Here is a 24420-nt window from a genome sequence, read left to right on the forward strand (position 1 = left end):
CTAATGACAAATACTCACCAAGCATTTGATGAAAACCTTTAATAATCATAGACCAAACTTAAAAAAAAAATATGGATGATTGATGGAGAGAGATAAAATACAGATAGCAATAGAAAACTTTAAAGAAAATGTAAAATAGTTCCAATATTTTCCCAGAGATAAGATATTGCATCCTTTAAGTGAGATTGGGTAGCATTTACAAAATGATGTAAGAAATAACACTTGGAAATTGAAAACATGCTAGCTGAAATTAAAATTCACTAACGCAACTGAAACTGTAATTAAGGAATTTTCACTGAAGGTAAAAGAGAAAGAGACATAGAAACTGGGCTTTCATGTGAGATTAGAAGTTGAAGAGAAAAAGAAGACAAAATATAGTGGAAAAGACATCATCAGGTAAAACATTTCAGAAATGATGAACCTATATTTTCCAGATTGAAAACTACCATCCTAATGAAAGAACCAAACCACCACAAAGAGTTATTGTGAAACTTCAGGATGCAATGGATAACCTCTCAAAGGTAATGCTGGAAGTTAGGATATAAGGCAGCAAAGCTTTCAAAATTTTGAGGGGAAATTATTTTCAACTGGTAGTTGTAAGGTCCTTGTTTAGCATCTGGATGGCCATCTTAAGTGGCAGCTGCCATTTTAAGAAAAATTTTGCTTTCCTGTCCAAGGGCCTTTCTGAGAAAGGATAACCACTCCTTCATACCAATCTAACCCTTAACCACCTGCATTAGGACCCACCCAGTTCTATTCCTTGACCCTGCCCATAAAAGTCACAGAACCCAAGCCTGTATTGCCTCTCTCATCTGTGGAGAGATGTGCCTTTATTTGTCAGCTCTAACAAATAAACTCTTGTGTGTATCTCTGCCTGGTCTCTATCTTTCATTTCTTGCTCACCCGTCTCCTGGTTCCTCACTTTCCTTTCATTGGTGCCAAAACCTAGGATTGGGTTCCCTGGTGTGCCTGCTCCCCTCTTCGAGGGTCACTGAGTGTCCCCAGGCCCCGATCTGAATTCCATCATGGTAACAGGCCCTCCATTCTGTCTAACACCTTCTCTGCACCCATCACCAGACATCCCAGGTAAGACCCCTGTCTCCAGTTCAACTAAACAACCTATGGGTCCCGGGAAGTGACCATTGATCACCTGTCACTCCTAGGGTTACTGTGTTTTCAGGGGCACCTCCAGCCACAGCTTTCACAGCTACAGCTGATTCCTACTGTCGATCAGGTCTATAGGTAGTCTTTTATTTGGGTCCTGGGTTTTGGAAAAAAAAAAAAAAAAACACTGAGAGTGATTAGGAGTTGTCCCTGGTAAGACCTCCCAGCCTTGGGCTAATCTCTACAGCTTCTGCCCCTATGTAGTCCCGGCTGGGCACCCAAATGCCTCTACAGGCCCTGACCCCCATGCTTACACAGAGGTGGTGACTACCTCCTGAGCATAACCATCCCCTTGACTGGGGACACTCCACCTCTAAACTCACCTCCCCACACCATGGGTGGCTCCTCATCCATTCCCTCCCATAGTCCTCTAAGCTTCCTACTTTCTAGCCTAGGGTCTCTCTCTCTCTCTCACCCCTAGACCTAAACCCCTCAAAACTTAGCCGTTTGTGCAGTCAGATCTGGCCGCAACATCCTTTGGATTCTAAATGGCTGCTTAATGACATTCTAGATCCCAATATTATCAGGGATATTTTCAACTATTGTGAGTGTTCAGGAAATTGGAAAGAGATATCATATGATCAGGCTTTCTCCTCTCTACTTTCTAAGCCCTCTCTCTGCAACTCTTGCTCTTTTGCATAAGTCCTCTTAGCTCTCACCTCCCCAACACCTGCTTCCAAAGGGACAGAATATAATACCCAGGACTCCTTCTCCTTTGACCCAGCGGATGAGCCCCTGCCATACCACAAATCTCTTTCTAATGAAGCCTCCGCAGCAACTGTCCCCTCTGCCCCTCCACCCTTCTCTCCTCCCACCACAGGGTCACGGGCTGTCACTGCCCAATCTCCATCTCTGTGTCCTCTATACAAGGTGGCTGGGGTACATGGTGTAATCTGGGTTCATGTGCCTTTCTCTTTGTCAGATCTTTCACAGATAGAAAAGCAGCTTGGGTCCTATACTTCAAGCCCCACTGCATATATCAAAAAGATTTTCAATATCTGATTCAAACATATGATTTGACCTTCCACTATATCCATATAATCTTGTTTAATACCTTCCTGCCAAAGGAGTGCAACTGAGTTTGGGAGCAAGCTAGAAATTATGCTGATGAGGTACTTCAGATCTCCCCTGTCCATCCGATTGGCACTGAAGCAGTCCCTGATCCAGACCCCAGTTGGGATTATAATTTGTCTGGAAGAGTAACTAGTAGAAACCAATTCATTATTTGCCTAATGGCAGGACTTAGAAAGGCAGCCCATTCCCTGAGACTACAGATGGGAGACAACTACTAATGAACTACTTTTTCTCCCAGAGTTTCCCCAATATTAAGGCCAAGCTAATATGTCTTGAGAAGGGCCCCTAATTCCCCAAGCTGAGGTTCTGGGAGTAGCTTTTAATGTGAATAACGGGAGAGGCAAGAAGGCCCTGAAGCAGAAATATCAGATGCTCACTCAAACCATTCATCCAGCCTCAGCATCTGTCCCTGGTTCCACTGGCCCATGGAAGGGTCCCTCTGGACTGCCCAGACCCTGTTTTAAATGTGGTCAGATGGGTCACTGGGCTCATATGTGCCCCAAGCCTCCAGGCCCTTGTCCTAAATGCTATCAGAAGGGACACTGGGCCTTTGACTGTCCCCAAGCCCATAGCAGCCATCAGCATCCAATCCTTCTGGTTCCCCTTTCCAACTCTTAGGACTGGCTACAGAGGACTGATGAGGCCCAGGTCCCCATTACCAGACCACTACCATCACTCCATGGGAAACCAGGGTAGTTGAGTATTTTAGGAAGGCTTGTCTCCTTCCTCCTAGACACCAGGGCTACATATTCAGACCTCACAGAGTTTTGGAGGCCTACTATCAACCCTTACAGACACTTAGTCCTGTTTGTACTTGTGGCTCTCTAATTTTTACCCACTCCTTTTTGGTCATTCCACAGTGCCCTGTATACCTTGCGGGAAGGGACATCCTTACAAAGTTGGGGGCTATGCTTTCCTTCTCCCCTCCTATATGCTTCCATCCAGACTTGCCTGCAGCTCCCCTGATCCACACCCTTATCTTAGGACCACCCCCTATTCCATCTGTCAGAGCCTTCCCATTACCCACTTCCAAGGTGGACCCTACTGTATGGGATGTTTCAAGTCCTTCTGTTGCCTCACACCACAAACCCATTCACATCAGTCTCAAAAATCCCCTCCATTTTCTGGCCTAATCATACTGCTCTCCCCCTTTGCTGCTGCTATCCCTCTATTTTTGCAGAGCAGCCTTGTCAGCCTCCTAAAAATAAACACACTTCTCATCCCAGGTGTGAGTGTGTGTGTGTGTGTGTGTGTGTGTGTGTGTGTGTGTGAGTGTGAATTGTCCTGTGCCACTTTTCTTTCATTGATGCAAGTGACTTGAGTTCTCCCATCAGCTTTGCTCTCCCCTCCAGGGAATTGAGCAGCTTTGGGATCCTGGCATGAGGGCCCAGGACAATTACCACACACCTTCTTTCATTCACTTAGAACTCTTCTTCATCCACACTCTGGCCTCATTTGGGTAAGTGACTTCTCTCGTTCCCCTCCACTCCTCCTCACAAGTCTACTCCCTCTCCCCTCTAGAACTTAGATCTTGGCCCAGCACCAAGATTCTCACCCATCCCTTCTCCTTGTCAAGTTCACTCCAACTTGTCATGGAGAACTTCCAATCCCTTCCCCTTGGCAAGCTCAATCTCAGGACTTAGTTCTCAGCTCCTCAGCAAAGCTCACAAAAACCCTGGTGGGCAACCAATCCTGGGACTAGGGAAGTAGTGAGTGACTCCCTTCTGTCAGTCCCAGATTCCAACTGGCCATGGGGAACACCCCAATCCCATCTAACTCAGTTCTCGGCTGCCTCCTCACCCACTTAGCCCCACTCCATTTGGATCCTGCTCCTCTTGCTCCCCTGCCCAGTTTCTACTTGCCACTAAAGCTCTGGATTCCTCCAGAGACCCTACTTCTAGACAAACAAGGGGCCCAGAACTCTCCTACATTGAAAAACCCTACGTAGCGATCTCCCTGGCTGAAGCCACACTGAAGCTAACATTGACAAAGGACAGGCTCAGTAGGCTTGGTAGGAGGCCTAAGGGGGAAAAAGTGTCAATTTAACTTTCCCTTGGCTACAACACAGAAGAATGACTTCAAAACTTTCTCTCTATCTCCCTGACCTCACAAGCCCATTTCACCTTTACAAGGCTGAAAAACAGGGATTTGCTCTAGGGGTCCTCAGATACACAACCTTTGCCCCTGTGGCTTACCTATCACAGGGTCTTGACCCTACTGTTTGAGGAATGGGTCTTTTGCCTACAAACATTGGCTTCAGCCTCTCATTAATGAGTCAAAGAAACTCACCTTTGGGGCCCCACTCAAAATCATGGCTCCCCATCATCTAAAGGAACTCCTCACCTACAAGGGCTTAAATTCCTTATCCCCTGTCACCTTTTATCTCTACAGGTATCCCTGATGGAAGATCCCAGTCTTACTTTCCCCACATGCTCACTTTTAAATGCTGCTAATCTCCTCCCCGCTCCTCAGGACTCTTCCACCTCTTCTCCAACCCATTCATGCAATGAAACTCTGAAGGAGTTTCTTCCACATCCCTCCTACATACAGGAAGGCCCCTTGCTCCAGGCAACATACATCATTCACAGATGGCTCCTCCTTCCTTCAGGACAGAGTTTGTTGGGCAGGATATGCTATAGTCTCTAACCTCAGTCGTGGAAGCAGCTCCCCTCCCCTAAAATACATCCAATCAGCAGGCTGAACTTGTTGCCCTCATCAGAGCCTTCACTTTGGCAAAGGGAACCTCCTTCATCGTCTACACTGACTCTAATTATGCTCTCTACATACTTCTCTCCCACTCTGTTATCTGGAAGGAGCGTGGATTCTTTACCACCAAGTTACTAAATCCCCCTTTGTCTCTGATCTCCTTCAGGTCCCAAAGCTTCCCACTGCCATTGGAACTGAAAGATGTCAGCTAAATAACCCCCTTCTCCAGTGGACGCTTCCTTTCCTGACCTCTTTCCTTGTCATAGACCTTTTGCTAATGCTTGCCTTCTGTGTCATTAGATTTATTCAAGACCACATTCAAAGGATCTCTAACCAAACCGTGAACCAGCTTCTGTTACAGGACTTCCAACCCCTCACCGAAATTGGGCCATCCAGAATCAGCATCACCCGGCACCTCCTGACCATCACCACTGCCTCAATGACACACCATGCCCCTAACAAGGGTACAGACACTACCCTTTTTCAGCAGGAAGAAGCTACAGAAGATTGATCTACATCCCTGTCCCTTAAGAGGCACAAAAACAAACAAAAAAGGGGGGGATGTAAGGTCCTTGCTTAGCACCTGGATGGCCATCTTAAGTGACCGCCACCATCTTAAGAAAAATTTGGCTTCCCCACCCAAGGGCCTTTCTGAGAAAGGCTCACCACTCCCTCATACCAACCCAACCCTTAACTACCTGCATTAAGACCCACCCAGCTCTATCCCTTGACCCTGCCCCATAAAAGTCACAGAACCCAAGCCTGTAATTTCTGTGTCCATCTATGGAGAGATGTGCCTTTAGTTGTCAGCTCTGACAAATAAACTCTCGTGCATAACTCTGCTTGGTCTCCATCTTTCTTTTCTTGCCCGCCATCTCCTGGTTCATTGCTTTCCTTTTAGTCTTTTTATAAATAATCAAACTATAAATCAAATGTTTATGTAGGATACAGATTTTTTAAGCTTGTAACTTCTCAAATTAATTAATATCCCATGCACTTTCTCAAGAAACAAGTGGGGATGGGACCATCAGAATTGGAAGAAAATCAGGAAAGAGAAAGTTATTTCATTGCAAATATCACTGATTAACACAGAAGCAGATCAAAAGGAAACTACCAGCTAATTTTAAACAGAAGGACAGTGTCTGAGCAGTAGGTCTACAAAACAACCAATTCAAATTGTAGTGTAAGAATGGGTAATTTCAGAAGGAACACTTTCACAGGAAAAAAAAAGAATATTAATTTACTGATAGTTTGGGCTCTGTAGAAAATGACATTGAGTGGCTTTGTTTCAACAAAGATGTTAGAGATTTAGGAGAGAAAACAATAAGGTAATCATTACAGAAAAACGGATACACCACTTGGTTCAGCAGTGAATTGTCACAACAATGAAAATAACTTACTTACTTTATACTGAGAGAATGAGGAAAAGAAGACTTATAAGAGAATACTCCTTTCATGGCCATATGTAAAAGTCAGTTGTAACTATCTAAAGTCAATGACTTGAAAAACAGTAACATTCCTACTAGGAATGCAAATACCAAAAAAAAAAAAATTAAATTAAGTATTTATTTTGCTACTCTGAGGTAATATGGGGAAAATCTGGGAGTGGTTAAGGGCTGAATGTTTGCTGATAACTTTGTTATAGTTTTCTTTACTATTTTTTTGGCTTTTTAAAAAGAACTTTTATTTGTGTATTATGCATAAAACTTTTTATTTTGATGAATTTTGAAATCATTTTTAAGAATTAAATGAGAGAAAAAGGAATTATTGATACTAAAAACAAAGTACTTTTTCTGCTAATCTTTTATCACCTAAGTACAATACTCAGATGCTACCTTTCTGAGTCTTTTCCTTGTGTGATTTCAGCTCTACATTTATAAATGAAGTAGTATTTTATATATCTAGGCAAAGAATGTACTTAAGGCTTTCTCCTAAATGAAAAAAACACCTTGTACAGTACTGATATTTTCAGGTTTTTCTTCAATAATATGAGTTTTATATTTCTGTGAAAAGAACACACATATCATCCAATGACATACATGTGACCAGTAGTTAGTGGTCTTGGATTGACATTTATATTTATTTTCCAAACAGAGATAATTTTTTTTAAATCACTAAATATATGGTGAAGGTTAATGAGGTTTTAGACCTATATGGGGCTTTGATCAAAGGTTCCAGAAACAAATATTTCATTTAAATATTTCTGCTCCTTTTCTTTTTCATAAAGCCTAAATTGTCACATTAGTGACATATTAAACCCTAGTAACTCTAGTAGAATATTTTGTATTCCCTCTTCTCTCTACTTATTTGTCATGTTCTCTTTTCAGGAAATCAATATTTTATAGGTTTCTGTAGCCCCCAGTCCTTTTCTTCTTGCACTTTCCCTAAGGTTTCTATAAAACTTCTATCCCACTCTGACCTGTTCTTTTTCTTGTCACTTTAGAAAGGAAGGACTGAAGCCAAGAGGGGTTTAGACTCTGCCTTATACTCAAGGCCTGTATAAAACAACTTCCCAAGGTCCCTCGACTTCACAGAGTATTTGAGTCTTCAGTTGAAGAAAGGATAAAACTAAGACACGAAACAAGACCACAATTTGTTATACATTTTATATCTAAGGGTGAAATGCCTATGACAACAAAAACAATATTGAATGGGGTGTTCATGAGCATACCACCTACGGTTTTCAGTGTATTCAGCAATCAATACACATGAAAGTCAGTGTGGATATGGAAAATTAAAAACCCCAAAATAGTGTAGCCTGAGAAAAGGGAATGAAAAAGAAAGCCATACATTGATAGATTTTATCTCTTCCAAGATGAACCCTCTCCAACTCCTGGCCACCGGCCCCCAAACCAAAATCCAAATTCCTGAGTGCCCAAACTCACAGGCTCACCAAATCACCTCTCAGTATAAACTATATAAGCCCAAACTCCTCCTTTAGTTAGTGGCTCATTTACCACCAGGGAATGGGTTCGTTGGAGGTATAATCTTGTTCCTGAATAAAAGGCTGAAATGACCCATGAAGTTTGCAACTGGCCTGGTCTTTTTGTGCTAACAGTCAGCACTTGTCCCGAGGTAGCTAAGAACTACCATCTAAAATAATATCCAAGAAATGAAGATCTAGAATAAGGAACATGAAAATTTAATGTCTATATCATTAAAGAATGGAAATTGGACTAAAACATTTTGTGATTGCAATCAAAAATTTCTTTTAGGATCTTGTTTAGCAGGAAACAACAATAAGTCCACCTAAACAATTCTGATAGTGTTTCCTATTCTTATACTAGTTATATTTAATAAGTTGCCCCTCCATCCAACCAGTACATTAAGTCAGAAGACTAGGAATAAAGTTGACTGCTTTTCCCTTTCACTATACCTCCAAATCCTGCAGTCTGTGCATCTAAATAAACATTAGTTCCAACTATGTTTCTCTGTCTTTCCCATTGATATCTGTATCATTTAAACCTGAGTACCTACCATAAACCCAACTAATATTACTAAATTCATATCTGTGTCTTCCAGTTTAAAACCCTGTCTTGATTAGAATAAATTTCAACCCCTTAGAACATATTTCAAGAACATCTGTGATTGACTGCACTCCCTCTTGCATGTTTCCATATTTGTCTCAAATTGTCCACTCTTCTTTCTAATACTTCCTAAATTTGAGCTCCCTCCTCTTGCCTGCCTGCTTTCCTGTAAGCTGATTTTGCTTCCTCCAACCTTGTGCCTTCCTCTTCTATTTCCTATTCATCCTCCAAAAACCTGATTCCTAATCTAAACTCAAGTCTTCATGCTTAGCTTCTGGGTTTGCCCTCACTCACAACCACTTGGTAAGTAGAGGATTCCAATTTTTTTTTCTAAAAAGTTAACAGAATTTTAAAGTGAGAAAACATTATCTATTTTTATGAAAATGGAGAAAAAAATCAATGTCCCATTTAAGTTGCCTGTTTGGGGACACCTAACAGAACACTAATGTGAGGTCAAAAATTTGCTGTGACCTCAATTTTTTTTGGTAATATTAAAAAAATGTGAGTGGAGCTCCTATACCTTTAGTTTAATATGATTTGAACAATTTCCAGTTAGATATTTGAGAAAACAATTTAGTAAAAAGATCTACAACTTGCGATCTACAACTTATTTTTTCCTAATTGTATGACTAAATAACAATGACAGCAAAGAGAAATAGATTTTGAAATATCCAAGGAGACACCTTCTGACCAAATGTTTTCACACACTGCTTTATGTTCTCAAGTGTATTATATATAGTTCTCTAATAGTACCTTATTTCTCTCTCAAAACAACTCCATGTGGTAGATAAAAGGTTATAACTGGACAGTTTAAATGACTCATCCAAAGCTGCCACTTGAAAGTTATTGATCCTTTTGATTCCAAGTTCAGAGCCCTTTGTTCCATAGTTGCCCAATGTATGTGTCATAATCTTGAGAACTCGAGGTGATAATACTTTAGAGTAACACTGCTCCCTCCAGATATTCCTATTTTAAAATATAAATAATTCAATGAAGATTGTATATTTAAGCACACTTATGTGGTAATTTTTTTTATATCATTGTCCCGTAAGTCAGGGAAACTCCATACTAAGAGGGATTTGTGACCACTGACAGGTGGTTGGAGGAGAAAATGATTATCACAAAATAGGATTTGGAAACTTTGCATCCTTACCACTTTCTGTCTCACCTACCTCCATACAAGAAAGCCAATATCTAAACAAATGTGCTCTATTTTAAAAAGCAGTTCTTTCCCAACTATGTTTAGCTGGCACTAAGTGGAGGGAGGGGAAGGGAGTAGGGAAGAGGAAAGATGGTGGAATGAGATGGACATCATTACCCTAAGTCCACGTATGAAGACATGAATGGTGTGACTCTACTTTGTGTACAACTAGAGATATGAAAAATTGTGCCCTATATGTGTAAAATGAATTGTAATACATTCTGCTGTCATATATAACAAATTATAATTTTAAAAAAAATTAAATGAATTAGTATTTTGCTCTGTCTGTACCTGTTACTGTATTTTATACTTGAATAGCACCATACAATTTATAATATACCTGTGTATACACTATTCAATTTGATTCTCTCAATAGATATGTGGTAGCGCAAGAGTTAACAACCAGAATCAACAAATGGGACTTACTCAAACTAAAAAGTTTTCTCTCAACAAAAGAAACAATAAGAGAGATAAACAGGGAGCCTACATCCTGGGAACAAATCTTTACCCCACACACTTCAGATAGAGCCCTAATATCCAGAGTATACAAAGAACTCAAAAAATTAGATAATAAGATAACAAATAACCCAATCAACAAATGGGCCAAGGACCTGAACAGACACTTCTCAGAGGAGGACATACAATCAATCAACAAGTACATGAAAAAATGCTCAACATCGCTAGCAGTCAGAGAAATGCAAATCAAAACCACCCTAAGATACCATCTCACTCCAGTAAGATTGGCAGCCATTAAGAAGTCCAACAACAACAAGTGCTGGCGAGGATGCGGGGAAATGGGTACACTTGTTCATTGTTGGTGGGACTGCAAAATGGTGCAGCCAATTTGGAAAGCAGTATGGAGATTCCTTGGAAAGCTGGGAATGGAACCACCATTTGACCCAGCTATTCCCCTACTCGGTCTATTCCCTAAAGACCTAACAAGAGCATGCTACAGGGACACTGCTATATCAATGTTCATAGCAGCACAATTCACGATAGCAAGATTGTGGAACCAACCTAGAAGCCCTTCAATAGATGAATGGATTAAAAAAAATGTGGCATTTATACACAATGGAGTATTACTCTGCAATAAGAAATGACAAAATCATAGAATTTGGAGGGAAATGGATGGCATTAGAGCAGATTATGCTAAGCGAAGCTAGCCAATCCTTAAAAAACAAATGTCAAATGTCTTCTTTGATATAAGGGGAGTAACCAAGGACAGGGTAGAGACGAAGAGCTGGAGAAGAAGAATAACATTAAACAGGGATGATAGGCGGGAGGGAAAGTGAGAGTTAAGGGAAATTGCATGGAATTGGAAGGTGAGCCTCAGGGTTATACACAATTACATATAAGAGGAAAGGAGGAGTAGGAGGAAAATTATATAAGTGGAAGAAACGATTTATAGTAGAGGGGATGGAGAGAGAGAAGAGGAGGGGAGGGGAGGGGAGGGGTGAGGGGACAGTGGAGAATGGGATAGACAGCAGAATACATCAGTCACTAGAAAGGCAATTTGTAAATCAATGGAAATGTAACTGATGTGACACAGCAATCTTTATACGGGGTAAAAATGGGAGTTCATAACCCACTTGAATCAATCTGTGAAATATGGTATATTAAGAACTATGTAATGTTTTGAACAACCAACAATAAAAAAAAATAGATATGTGGTTTGCATATGTATAGAGGAGAAATCTAAGTCTGAGAGACAAGAACAGAGTCCTGTTCTTCAGCCTCTTTAAAACTCTTCCTTCCCAAACCCACCATCTCATGCTGATAGATCATCCTTCTAAAACATATACTTACATTTCATCACACCTTGAATCTCATAAACAGGCTTGAGAATCAGAGTACCATAAAAGTCTTTAGGAAATGGATTTGTTGAGTCCCACTTGTTTGAAAAATCTGTAAGTCTCACAGTTCTTGTTCTGTTCTTGGGAATCTTCCATTCAACAATTTCCTTTAGGGTATAAATATGTTCATCTTCACACTCGTAGAATTCTCCTTCTTGTGCCAAAGGCAAAGTAAATGAATGATGTTGATGATTCCTTATTACTCCACAGTTCACCATTATTTCTCCATCAATCTCTTCAACTGAATTGAGCATAATTTTTTCACCCTGTTTTATGGTGAAACTTTCTAGTTTTATATCCTTCCGATGATAGAAGCAAGGATGCCCTAGTCTACTGGGTCCAATATGAATGGTCCTTGTAATTTCTTCCATAGTAAGGTATGGAGTTTTATCAGCCACAATCTTAAAGAGACCTAAGAACATAATTGTGTGAATTAGAAAGGCATTACAATGAAAGTTCTCTTAAGAAAATCACAATAAGAAGAGTCATAAAACAAATATAATGTAGCTTTCTGAAGTACCATTCTTTTCTAAAGATCACAGACACATTTTTTAATCCTGACTTTTTCTAGGTAAAATGTAGGCATACTGTTGTAGATTACTGGATTATCAGATCTGGAAAAATAAATGAAATAAGGATAAATACCTTGAAACAGAAAATGCCCTGTTCCTGGAAATGGAAATTTTCTATGTGGTACTGGCTCTGCCTCCGCTACCAATATGATCAAGACAAAGGCAATTAGTTTCTCAAGATCACATTTTTTACTTTTAATTTTTGAAAAGCAAAGATTGAATTAGATTAGGTTTCGCATCCATGTCTTCTTTATAGACACAAAAATTAAAAGCTATTCCAGAGGGAAACTGATTCACAGCCAAATTGAAAATTTGTATTTCTGGAACCAGATCATGATGCTGGTTGTACAATATTGTAAATATATCAAAGGCCACCAATTTGCATACTTTAAGATTAAAAATTTTATGTTATGTGTATTTTAACATGAAGAAAAACACTGCATAATTCCAATGACTAAGATATTTCCGAAACATTAGATGCGCTATGACTCACAAAATGGGAATATGACATGTAGAATTTCTTTCATGGTAAAACTCTGGGAGGAAACAAACATTCATAAATCATAACATAATATATCAGAGCATATTGGTACTCCTTATATCCTTCCTTGGAAAATGCCAGGCTAGATCATTGTTTTGACTATTGTTATATATTTATTGCTTATTTAGCTTTTTCATTAAACATGTTCACTGTTTTCACTTTTGCACTAATTTCTGTTTGTTAATTTCACTATTTGAATTTTTTCTCTAATATTATCCCTATAATCATTGCCTCAGTGCAGAGATAGAGCTTCTTATAGTTGCATGTTTAACTGGTTCTCCTGTTTGAATTGCTTAGTTTTTATTTATGGGCACATCTGCTTTGCATCGCTTTCAGAAATTTATTTTTTGAATAAATTTGTTAAATTGCAGAGAAAATAAGAAAATTTAGTTAACTGCTTTCTCAAAAAAAACAAGTTAATGATATTATATAGTAGCATGCTCTAAGTAGAGAGCATATTTTAAAATTTATGAGAATGATATAGCTTATTAGTTTACTCCACAAATGTATTCCAATTAAATTCACCTGTATATCAAATTATTTGTTAACCAGGTTATAGTATATTTAGAATTACTGTACAAGCACTTCTAATAGGATGTTTTTAAAATCATGCTCATATGATAAAAAGAAATTTCAATTACTTTTAGATGTAAACTTCCTAAAGAAAATGTAAGTGACATAATTCTATAAGGAATGACTAAGTTAGAATGTCTAGTCAATCCTGAAAACCTTTAGAAACTGAAAACTGTTCATCCACTACAAGGTGTACTTGAAGGCAGAAAGGAAAACAAATGGTTACTTTGAAAGAATTTTATTATGCCTTGTATCAGGGAGAATCTAATAAATAGTATACTTGAATTTGCCACAGTAAATGAATTTGTGTGTGTGTGAGTGTGTGTATGTGTATGTGTGTGTGATTTTAATCTCATTTGTCAGTGTGTGAAGATTTATTTCTAAGAGTCCACAATCATTATCAGGGTATAGAAAATTCAGCAGTTTTGGGGAAATAAGTTTTTTTAAAAAAATAGCTACCTAGAATCTCATAAAAGTAGAGACACATAGTTTTATTTTTATCCTAGCTATATTGATGACATAAGTCACCAAAGAATTAATTCACCGTCATCTTTCTTGGGGAATAGAGTTCACCTAAGGTAATAACAGATCTAAAATATTATGAAGTAGAAACAGCCAGAAACCCTAAGGGCCACTATTATTTCAAGTTAATCACACTCCTCAGTGCTGTCTTGTTGGATGTCTTTATTGCAAGAAAAATACATCTGTGAATCAATGTGTTTTCTCTTAGAAGTTGATGTAGCACACAGGTTAGCATACTAAGTTTCAGGATAAAGGGAAAATATTTGATTAAATTACCACATCATCTATGATTGCGGCCAATCCAGAGTCCCTTATATAAACATCCATTTCATACCATGTAAACTAGGGCAGAGTTTTTTTTTTAATATGAGTCATATTAAAAATTCAATTTTGCAGTGAAAGGAATTAAATATAAACTAAAGCATCTCCAGAACTGGTTAACTTTAAATTTGACCAATTCTTCCTCCATCTTTTCCACAAAGAATATAAATAGTTTAATACCGGGGAAAATATGCTTTATTATTCTTCCAATGAGAAATAAAACATAATTCAAGAGCTAAGAAGTCATGAGAATTCTTATAAAATAAGCCAATATGTGATATTTCTAAAGTAAGTTAAAAATCAGGAAGAAAATTGATTTGTATTTCCACTTTGGATTGTGAGCTATTAAAATAGATTTTATTGTTTTTTTTTAATCAGGAGAAATTGTTCATAAAGAATATGTCCCTTAAGAAATAAAAATTATAAAGAAATGCAATAAATTAAGTTATTGAAAATTAGTTAATATGTGAGTCTACTCTTTAGAATCTTTTCCCTGAATCTTAGGTTTGGGAGGAGTTTGTACTTTTAACTAATTCTTAATGATTCACAATCATTTTTATTAATAGTGACAGCAATAACTGAAATTTTTTTAGAAAGTCACAAGTTTGAATACTTTTTTTCATACACATCATTCATCTTCACAATAAACTTCTGAGCACAGTAAAGCTAATACTATTTCTGGGAAATATGGAAATGGTCACAATTTTCACAGGTGGTAACTGTGCCTCTAAAGTCTCAATTCAGATTTTGACATCCAAATGTTGCATCTTGCCACCAAGCCAAGTTGCCTCCTTAGTACACGTATGACTTACAGGGATATCATTCACAAAAACATGTTTATTCTGGTTCACAAAACATGTTTGTGAGTCTCACCAGATGGTCCTCCTTTGCATGTATCAGCCTCTCACAAAAACCCCAGTGAGAGAAGAGCAAGAATCATTCATTGTGCAGAATAGAGGACCACCAGACTTCTTGTCTTGTATTTTTTCTATCTCCTTTATTGATTTCCACCCAAATAGTAACTTTAAAAATTAGATTTCCTAACAATATATCAGAATGTACACTGTAAAGATTTCACAATCTTGTTTTCCTGGTTCAAACCCTGGCCTGCTTTCCCAACTTTGACCAAATCTATTTCTTCTGCCTTAGGGTGGGCAAGAATGCCCTCAGGGGTGTGGTGCATTCCAGCTCTGGTCCATTCTGCCTGAAACTCAGGCATCCTCAAGTTTCCAAAGTCACCTTCCTTCCAACCTAGTCCCAGTTTCTCCCCCAGGTATTGACAGTGACATTGGGGACACAAAAAACACACAGCAAGAAGGGACATACTGCCCTTGCAGATTTCCCTGATGCCCCACCATCATGATTCCCACCTCCAGCAAACCCAAATGGGACAAAAAGAAGGATTTCTGTGACCAAGCAGGTAAGCCAGTCTGGCCTGCAGCTCCATCTGGTAAAAAAGAACTGCCCAGACCAATTCCCTCAGCACAAGGCCAACAGGACCGCTTGGGGGAAGATACTCAGGGCTTGGTGGCATCCTGTGTATGATACCACACATGCTTCTAAGACTGTATTCATCACACTCACTTGCTCAAAGTCATTTGTAATTCTCCCCATGGTATCTCTTTGGTGACAAATCCCAAACTCCCTGGCAAGTGAACTAATATAAGTAGTCTTGGAGTGAATTTCCTACTGATTCTCATCCTCTTCTCACACATCATCAAAATCAGGGTTAGTTAAATATTAGCAACTTAGCATATAGAAGCAATTTACATGTATTATATAATTTCATTTTCAAAATAGCAATGTGAAGTAGCTCATATTAACAAAACATTGACATATCATGGATAAAGATGCAAAGCTTTGAAGAGATGCCATGAATTCTCTATTATCTAAGACAGAATAGATTTTTGTGCCTCCAAAGCTCAAGGGCTTAATCATGGAGTTATATATTTCACCCTTTCATTATTATTGCAAATCATAACATGTAGAGCCTTTAACAAGCTAATAAAAATGATTTCAAAGTGAGCATTCATTCTCCCTTTGGATGCAGAAAAAAACATTTAACTTTTAAAATTCAATAGTATAAGAAAGTGAACTTTATTTATATTTAATACAACTTGACACTAGAATCATCAGTGTAGATACTTAGTTGAGGTCTTGGAAAGAGGCCTGGCACTGACTGTGCCAGGTGAAGTGTTTGCAGGGCTGCCCACACAAATTCAAGTACTTTCAGTACAGATCACCTGGATATATTTATGCAGGTCTCCAGAATATATTATTGTAGGCTTTAAATAAAGTAACTCTTATTAAATGGATATAAAACACAACTGAACAAAAACAAAAACAATGAAACTAAAATTTCTATTCCCATCTAAGTTTTACTTTAGCCATATTATGAAGTACCAATAAAAAACTCTAGTTTTAAAAATATGAAAATTGACCAAAACATTTTTAACACTTCAAAGCTATCAAAAGGTGGACCATATCCACTATCATTATAAAGAAACTTTCCCTTGAGATATAGGTAAAGATAGGTAAAATATACAAATATTTGCACACACAATTTAAATAGGTCAATATATGTATATGTGATATGAACATTCAAAAATTTCTAACAGACGGAGGTATGTTTAAAAAAGTTTGGAGATAAATTATATTGCCATGTATTCTGACTATGAATCCTGCCCCTCCAAAAGGAAAGCAAAGGTCTCTCAGGTATTGGTGTGAAGCGTTCCTCTGCCTCTTTGAACATACTTTGTTCTACAATCAAATTACTAAACATCTTTGTTATTATGTACTTCATGATTACAATTCTCATTCCACATAGCTTTTCTATCATTCTGTTGCATTCCCAAGAAATTTTTAGGTCAGTATATGCTACAAAACTATCTTCTTCAACACCATCCCAAATGCAGAGCTTCTATCAGAAATTCTCACTTAAGTATCTGTATTCAATTTCAGATTTAAATGGTATGCATAAAATAACCTATCAAAAAAACAAAAAAACCTTGGACTGGGGATGTGGCTCAAGCGGTAGCACGCTCGCCTGGCATGCACACTGCCTGGGTTTGATCCTCAGCACCACATACAAATAAAGATGTTGTGTCTGCCGAAAACTAAAAAATAAATATTAAAATTCTCTCTCTTTCTCTCTCTCTCTCTTTAAAAAAAAACACCTTAAAAACCTTGAGCAAATTATTCAAATATACAATAATGATGTCCCAACTGAGAAAATTTTCAGATTTTTGAGTCAATTATAGGATTATTGGGCAATATTAATGAGTGATTCCAACAATTTTTATAGAAAAATAGTAAAAGGGAAGTCTAAGTTTGTATAAGAAAATGTTGCACAGAATTAATTGAATATTTGAGAGGAAGAAGTTAGATACATCCAAAAAAAAGTGACTCCGTGTGTTAAATTTGAGGTGAGATTAAGCCAGGCTGTAGAATTCCTCTGTGCAAATGTCTTTACATAATAATTGAAGTATAATTGTCTATAATAGCTATCAACAGTTTTTAAAACACTCTATAGAAAACTTTCAATTCATTTTTATCTCTTTGGTTCCACCAATGGATAAAAACAATTTATGTTTCTCAATAAAATTTCAACTCTCTGAGAGGAGTGACTGCAATATCTAACATGTTTGAGATGTATAACAAATAATTTATATTAATAATGTCAGTTCTTGAAATCAGGTAACATAACCTGATACATATTCCTAAAGCTCTGTTAAACCCACAACTTACTAATGAATATGCCGTACTTACTTGTTCATGTTAAAACTCTCTCCCAAGCAGTGACAAAGAGTAATAAACCTAGCTGAGGAGGGAAAATGTTTCTGTTTGTCTCATGACAGGTGAAGACATAGCTCCTGCACTTTTCCCAGTTCTTTTTGTATTACAAAAATAAGACAAACGGAGGGCCTTGGGGCTGGAAAGACCCTCTATAGACCTTAGGTATCCCAAAATCTCCCACTAAACTTGTTAGGAAGATTTTCAAAATACTACAGATTTACTGCTGATGGCACTAGGTGACTTTGTGCAGTGGAATCTTTGGAGTAAGGAGGACACAACTGTGCAAAGGTAGAGTGGAGTGGTTCATAGCATGGATTGTCCTTTCCGACCACCTGGGCTTTAGCTCTCAGCCTTTGCCTTGCTGGGTACATTTGAGAACTTAAAGTCTTGGGCTACAATTTCCTTTCCTATAAAATAGGGAAAAGTATATCACCTGCCTTATTCAAGTAATTATGATTATTAAATGAGTTAATATGTGTAGCATGCTTAGACAAAGACTTAATACATGGCAAGCACCATCACTATCCCCCCCCAAAAAAAAAGTAAAAAAAAAAATAGAGTGGTTATTCTCTCTCCTCATTTTCTTACACTCTAGAATTCTAAGCTATTGCAGGATGTTTATGTTAGAAATATTAATACCATTGGGAGTTCAGTGCCAAACAGGACACTATTATTTCATTCTGGAAATTAGAAGAAAACAAATATATAGAATTTACAGCTCAGCCTTTGACATAGATTGAGCAAATTTTCTCAGCAATAATAATTTCCACAGATTTTTGCCAGAGGGCTTAGTATTAGAAATGGGCCTCAGGTGACCTCTTTAGGTGGACTGCCTTTGAGGAAGAATTTCCAGGTTGCTTTCAGGGGAGGGTCTGACCCCATGCTTTGATAAATGACTTAGAATTTAACCACTATAATTTCATACCCATAGTGAGCAGATTACTGGATAGGGAGAATAAAAGATATAAGCACATTTTAAATGCAAACATTGTGCTGCTTGTAGTTATTCACAAGGTATACATTATACACAGTTACTGAAGTTCCCTTTGAACAAAGAAAACAGCAAAATGCCAAGGTATTTTAAAAAATGTGCTTTATTCATGACTCTGAAAGGTAGTTGAAGCCAATGGGGGGAGGAAAATACCCTCCCTCTATTTTAATGATCTTAATTTTCTAATGGAATGTTAGTGGAAAGAGTTTGGGAGCCATGTGGAGCTGATTGTGTTGTGCAGTATTGATGTTGCCTGCAAATTAAATGTACCTAAGTAGCCACCTGTTTATGCTTATGATTATGTAAAGCCCCATATGTTTCTCTCTCTACACATGGGAGGTAAATATTGATAAAAGTATTCTGGTGTGAAGGGTGAAAACAGCAGCAATTCTTTCATAACTGCCAACATATGCCATGGTGTTTCCTTGTAATGTTATGCTTTTTCTGACATATTTGCTGATTTTTGCACACAATGTTCTGAAAAAAAAATATGTTACCATGGTTATGTAAAACAATTAAAAATCAGTTTACATTAAATTCTAATTAGGAAGAGGTATAATTTTCTGATATAACCATAAATTTTAAATGGATTTTACAGCTTATGATTTACATAGATTTTGATTTGCACAATAAAGAAAACTGAACTTCCCCCACCCACGAAATTCACCAGAATAGAAAAAAAAGTGCATGTTCATGTTCTTTATAAGCACAACCTTTTAGTTCTATATATTAGTCAACAAAATGAACTCCAATAAAACAAATTTGCAAATTCCACCTAAAATCAGCACTAGGCTTTTCAAATGGCTAACTCCTAACTTCCTGATCTAACTCACCTAGAGGTTCTGATCTCTGAAGTTGCTTGCTGTTTCCTCTCAAGGAGACAAGAAAGGGCAATTGTCAACAGGAGCACCTGGGCAGTTTGGAGATGAACCTCCTTCCTGAACTGGGATATCTGATGGAGATAACTCCTAAGGCACTACCTCAAACTTATTCAGAGAGTGAGCCAGACAGAAACTTCTAGAAAAGACCAGGCAGACTGGAGTTGCTACTCTGTTCATTTTAGAGACTGAAGATAAACAAACTGGGGTTTTCCCAGTTTTGAGTCTGGTTAAGAGAGGTTTAGATATTGCATTCCAGCAGCCCTAGGCTCACATGTCTTTGACATCCCAGTAAAGTATTCACAACAGGACACAGAAATTGACAGGAAAAAAATAAAAATTACCCCATTATCAAAAACTACATATATTAGACCAACTACTTAAAAAAGCCAGATGTGACTTTAAATATAGGAAGGACTGAGAAACAGAGACCCTCTGAATAATATCAGTTAACAGTCAATCAGCACTTGCTATGTGCTGAGATAGTAGTAAGTACTCAAAATAAGCAGCTCATTTAATTTAATTATGAGAAGAATTTTGTGAGAAAAATATTAATGTTTTCCCAGCTTCATAGATGTGGAAACTGGTAAACTGAAGCACTAAGACACATGAGTTTACTCAGTCTGAATTTTTATTTGTGTGTCTAGGGGTATAGCATGAGTACATATATTTACTGATGCATATATATTCTCTACAAAAATTTAATATGTTCAAAATAAAATCACTCATATTCTCACTATACCAAAATAGCTCCTTAAAATTTTGGTTATTTTTTTTAAAAAACTAACAGATGTGAAAACTGGTCATTAATGGCACAGGTCTTTTTATTTTTTAGAGAGAGTGTGAGAGTGAGAGAGAGAGAGAGGTTTTTTTTTTTTAATATCTATTTATTTATTTAGTTAGTTAGTTAGTTTTCGGCGGACACAACATCTTTGTTTGTATGTGGTGCTGAGATTCGAACCGGGCCGCACGCACGCCAGACGAGCGCGCTACCGCTTGAGCCACATCCCCAGCCCCTGGAATATATACAGGTAGGTAGAAAAGTTTATAACAACATTGAAATGCTACAAAATACACTCATTAGGATTGTCTAATTTAACACTGGATTACAATTAAACCTCATGTTTTAAAATATTTTTCAAGAACAATTTTAATAACTGAATTTTATGTTGTAACAGATGTATCATAGTTCAATCTTTTCTGTGTTTTTGAAAATTTAAATTGATTTCTTTATTTTGTTATTTCAAACAATTCTAAAACGATTATTAGAGTTTATTCTATATGTAAAACCACTGGCTTAAAGCCTTAAACATTACAAAGGCCCTTTTAACAGCAGGCTATTGGCTCTAGGGTGACAGGACCAAGACTTCAGTATATCCCTATCTTCAATCATTATCTCCACACACAAAAAAAATAAATATTTGTTAAATAACTGACAGATGGTATGTGAATTAATGTATTTTCAGAAGAGTTTATCACTCTATTATCAAATTTATTTCAATCTATTATCAAATTTATTTTTTTAAAAAAATTCCAACAGTATCCTTCAGTCTGGTTTGAGAATCACCATTTAATAATATCTTTATTATTCATAATTTTAAAAACTTAGATAATTAAATGAAGAAGAAAAGTTTTTGTGTTAATTTACATGAATGGATCCAAACTAATTTCTAGATGCTAATGTAACATTTGAATTTCTTTTACCCTTTGTCCCTTTCCCAGTTAGCATTCTACTAGACATTTTTATTGATGTTTTTGTTTCACATTTCAGAAATATCTAGTCTTTTTGAAATTGAGTCATTTTCACATTTAATTCTATTTTATGTAATCAAATACATTGTTTATGATTTTTCATTATATTTATAACCTGAAAGTTATTTCAAGTAGAGACATAAGCTATTTTTACTTGAAACTTTTAAATCTACTTCAAATTTATTTTGCTGTGTTATAAGGTTGATGATAAAACCTGATCGATTGTTTTCTAGATTGATAAATATATCAGAGCAATAATTAAATAATTCATATTTTAACCCCAGATACATAGTTTTGGCTTTATCAAGTAGAAAATAATATATTTAAAGTATGTTTCTAAACTAAAAAGCGAATACCTAAGCTTTTGGGTACAGTAGAATCAAATTTAAAAAGCATTATTTTGATGTTTCTATGACAATGAGTTCTGCTATTACTACAGTAATTTGTTGTTTTGGCTTTTGATTTTTAGTAATATATAGTATAATTTATTATAACTTTGTTAAGTTTTAATATTGGAAGAATAAATACTCCCTCATTATTCTAATTTTTAAATATTTATGGAATATTTTCCTTGTTAATTTTCCCAAAAACCCATGGACAAACATTATAATTATTATTATTGTAATATGGAAATTATGCTTATCATTGGATTAAACTTACAAATAATTCAGATATAAATGATATATTTATAATATGTGGTTTTCTTTTTAATAAACAAGAAAATATTATAGTATTTTTAAGTATAAATAAGGGCAAATATACAATATACTTATATTCACTAAATGGTTACAAATGATGTATGACTATATACATATTCCTTTTAATACATATGTATTTTACATAAATATTCTTACTTTAGATATTTGGTATTCATTCTGTCATCTTAGCAAACTCACAGATTCTAAGTTTCTAATTTTTATTTCATTTGATTCTATTGATATTTTTTGGACATTATTATTGCCTGCAAATAGTGATTATCACCTCATTTCTAAAAATTTTGTAATTTGGAAATTTCTGGCTAAAATTACTTATCTAAAATTCTAAGACAATATTAAATCAGAGTCAAAATAAACACCTTTATAGGAACATCCCTTCTTTTGTGTGACCCACCTGAAGTGCCACCATTCTGATTGCTTCTACCTGACTGTACATGCTTGACCCTGTGACCCTCAGCCACACCTGTCTCATGCCTAGCATGTATTTTCTAGAATTCTAATGGTTTTAAATTTCATGTTGCTAAAATAAGTTAGGACAAGTATACCATAAACCACTGAACTGTGTACTTCTACCAGATGAATTTTATTATATGCAAGTTACATTTCAGAAAAGCTAATGCCTTAAAAAATGGGAGGTGGAAGAGATGAACAGTCAAATTACAGTCTCAAAAAATCAGATTGACACTTTTGAGAATTTCTAGTAGGAATACAAATTGTGAGAGTCTTTATGAGGCAGGATTTGGCAATATATATCAATGTCTTAAAAACATTTTACTTATGAACTTATAATTTTATATATGAAATTTTAATTTCAGAATGCAGATAAAGTTTTAGTTAAAAAGCTATTTGTTACAGTACAAATTTCTTCAATGACCATATGAGTAGATTTAATAAAATATGTATATTTAATGACACAGGTATGTTCTTGGGATGTTAAACCATGTGAGTCTATATTGCATTAGAAAACAATGGAAATAATTGTGCCAAATATTAATTATTTATCTTTGGAGTTAGAATTAAACAGAATTTTTATTTACATCCCTGAATTTTCTAATTTTCCACAGTATTCATGTGTTACTTATAAAACTGGGGAAAATAACTTATTTTATAAGTTTAAAAATGTTGAGTTCTACCTACGTCTACACAAAAGCCTAAACATGAATGTTTATAGTAGATTAATTCAAAATGCCAAAACTTAGAAGTAATCAAGAGGTAATTCTGGAGGCAAATGCATAATAAACTGTGGTTCATGCACAGAATGGAATATTATTCAGTTCTAGAAAGAAATGTATTTCAAAGGGCCATGAAAAGCTATGGAGGAATATTAAATACAAATTAGAAAGTAAAACAAACTAATCTGAAAAGACTAAATTACCATAGATTCCAACACTAAGAGTGAACCCTAATGGAAACTATGAACTTTGAGTGTTAATGACATCAATAAGAACTCACCAATTGTAACACATGTGTCACTCTGGTGTGAATTTTGGTAATGGGGGAGGCCTGTGGTGTATGTGTTTTGTGGGCTTTAGGGAGTATATGTAAATTTTACTTGGGTTCCAATGGAAGAACCTCTAAATAAATTTAGTATAAAAAATATGCCATACTCATTAGGTAAGATTCAAGGACCTGAAGACCTAACAACACAATTTTTTAAGGGCAATCTGGTTTCTCTCATACTAGTCCTTCCATGGTTATGCTGTTGAGATAACACCATAAAGAGAATTCAGAAGATGTTGTGTCCACCAAATACTAAAAAATAAATATTAAAATTCTCTCTCTCCCTCTTTCTCACTCTCTCTCACTCTTTCTTAAAAACAAAAAGTGCTATATTAAAAAAAAAGAAGAACTGTGCAAATAGGAAAGTGGGATAGTAAGAACAAGGAGTTATGAAATAGATATTAAAAGATAGACATAAAATATCACAATGAAAACTTGTAGAATGGCACCAGCTATAAGGAACAGCCTATTTTTAAGTGATCTTTCTGTCAGAATTCTTTTCACATGCTCAAATGCACACAGGTGGGAAAAAAAGATTATTTTAACATAGAACTGTGAAGTCTATTTGTCTTCCAGATAATACACATAGTTGTTATCCAGAGACCAAGGACTTACAGAAATAATCTGATCATGTACTAAAGTGTAGAGGAAAAGTTGACCAAAAAAATTGAACTATCAATTGATATGAAAGCTGGAATTTCTTTTGCATGTTAAAGAATTCATGTTTTCTTATA

At 36.3% G+C, this 24420-nt stretch overlaps 1 protein-coding gene across 1 annotated transcript in view; it reads right to left on the bottom strand.

The window, feature by feature from the left end:
• Window positions 1-24420, bottom strand: part of THEMIS (thymocyte selection associated) — a 206700-nt gene that overhangs the window by 124665 nt on the left and 57615 nt on the right. The window contains exon 3 of the mRNA XM_081294651.1: window positions 11479-11937. Coding sequence (XP_081150777.1) covers window positions 11479-11937 — 459 coding nt within the window. The remainder of the gene's footprint in view (window positions 1-11478; window positions 11938-24420) is intronic.

Source organism: Spermophilus citellus, assembly GCF_964194105.1.
Source record: "Spermophilus citellus genome assembly, chromosome: 5".
NCBI classification, from domain to species: domain Eukaryota; kingdom Metazoa; phylum Chordata; class Mammalia; order Rodentia; family Sciuridae; genus Spermophilus; species Spermophilus citellus.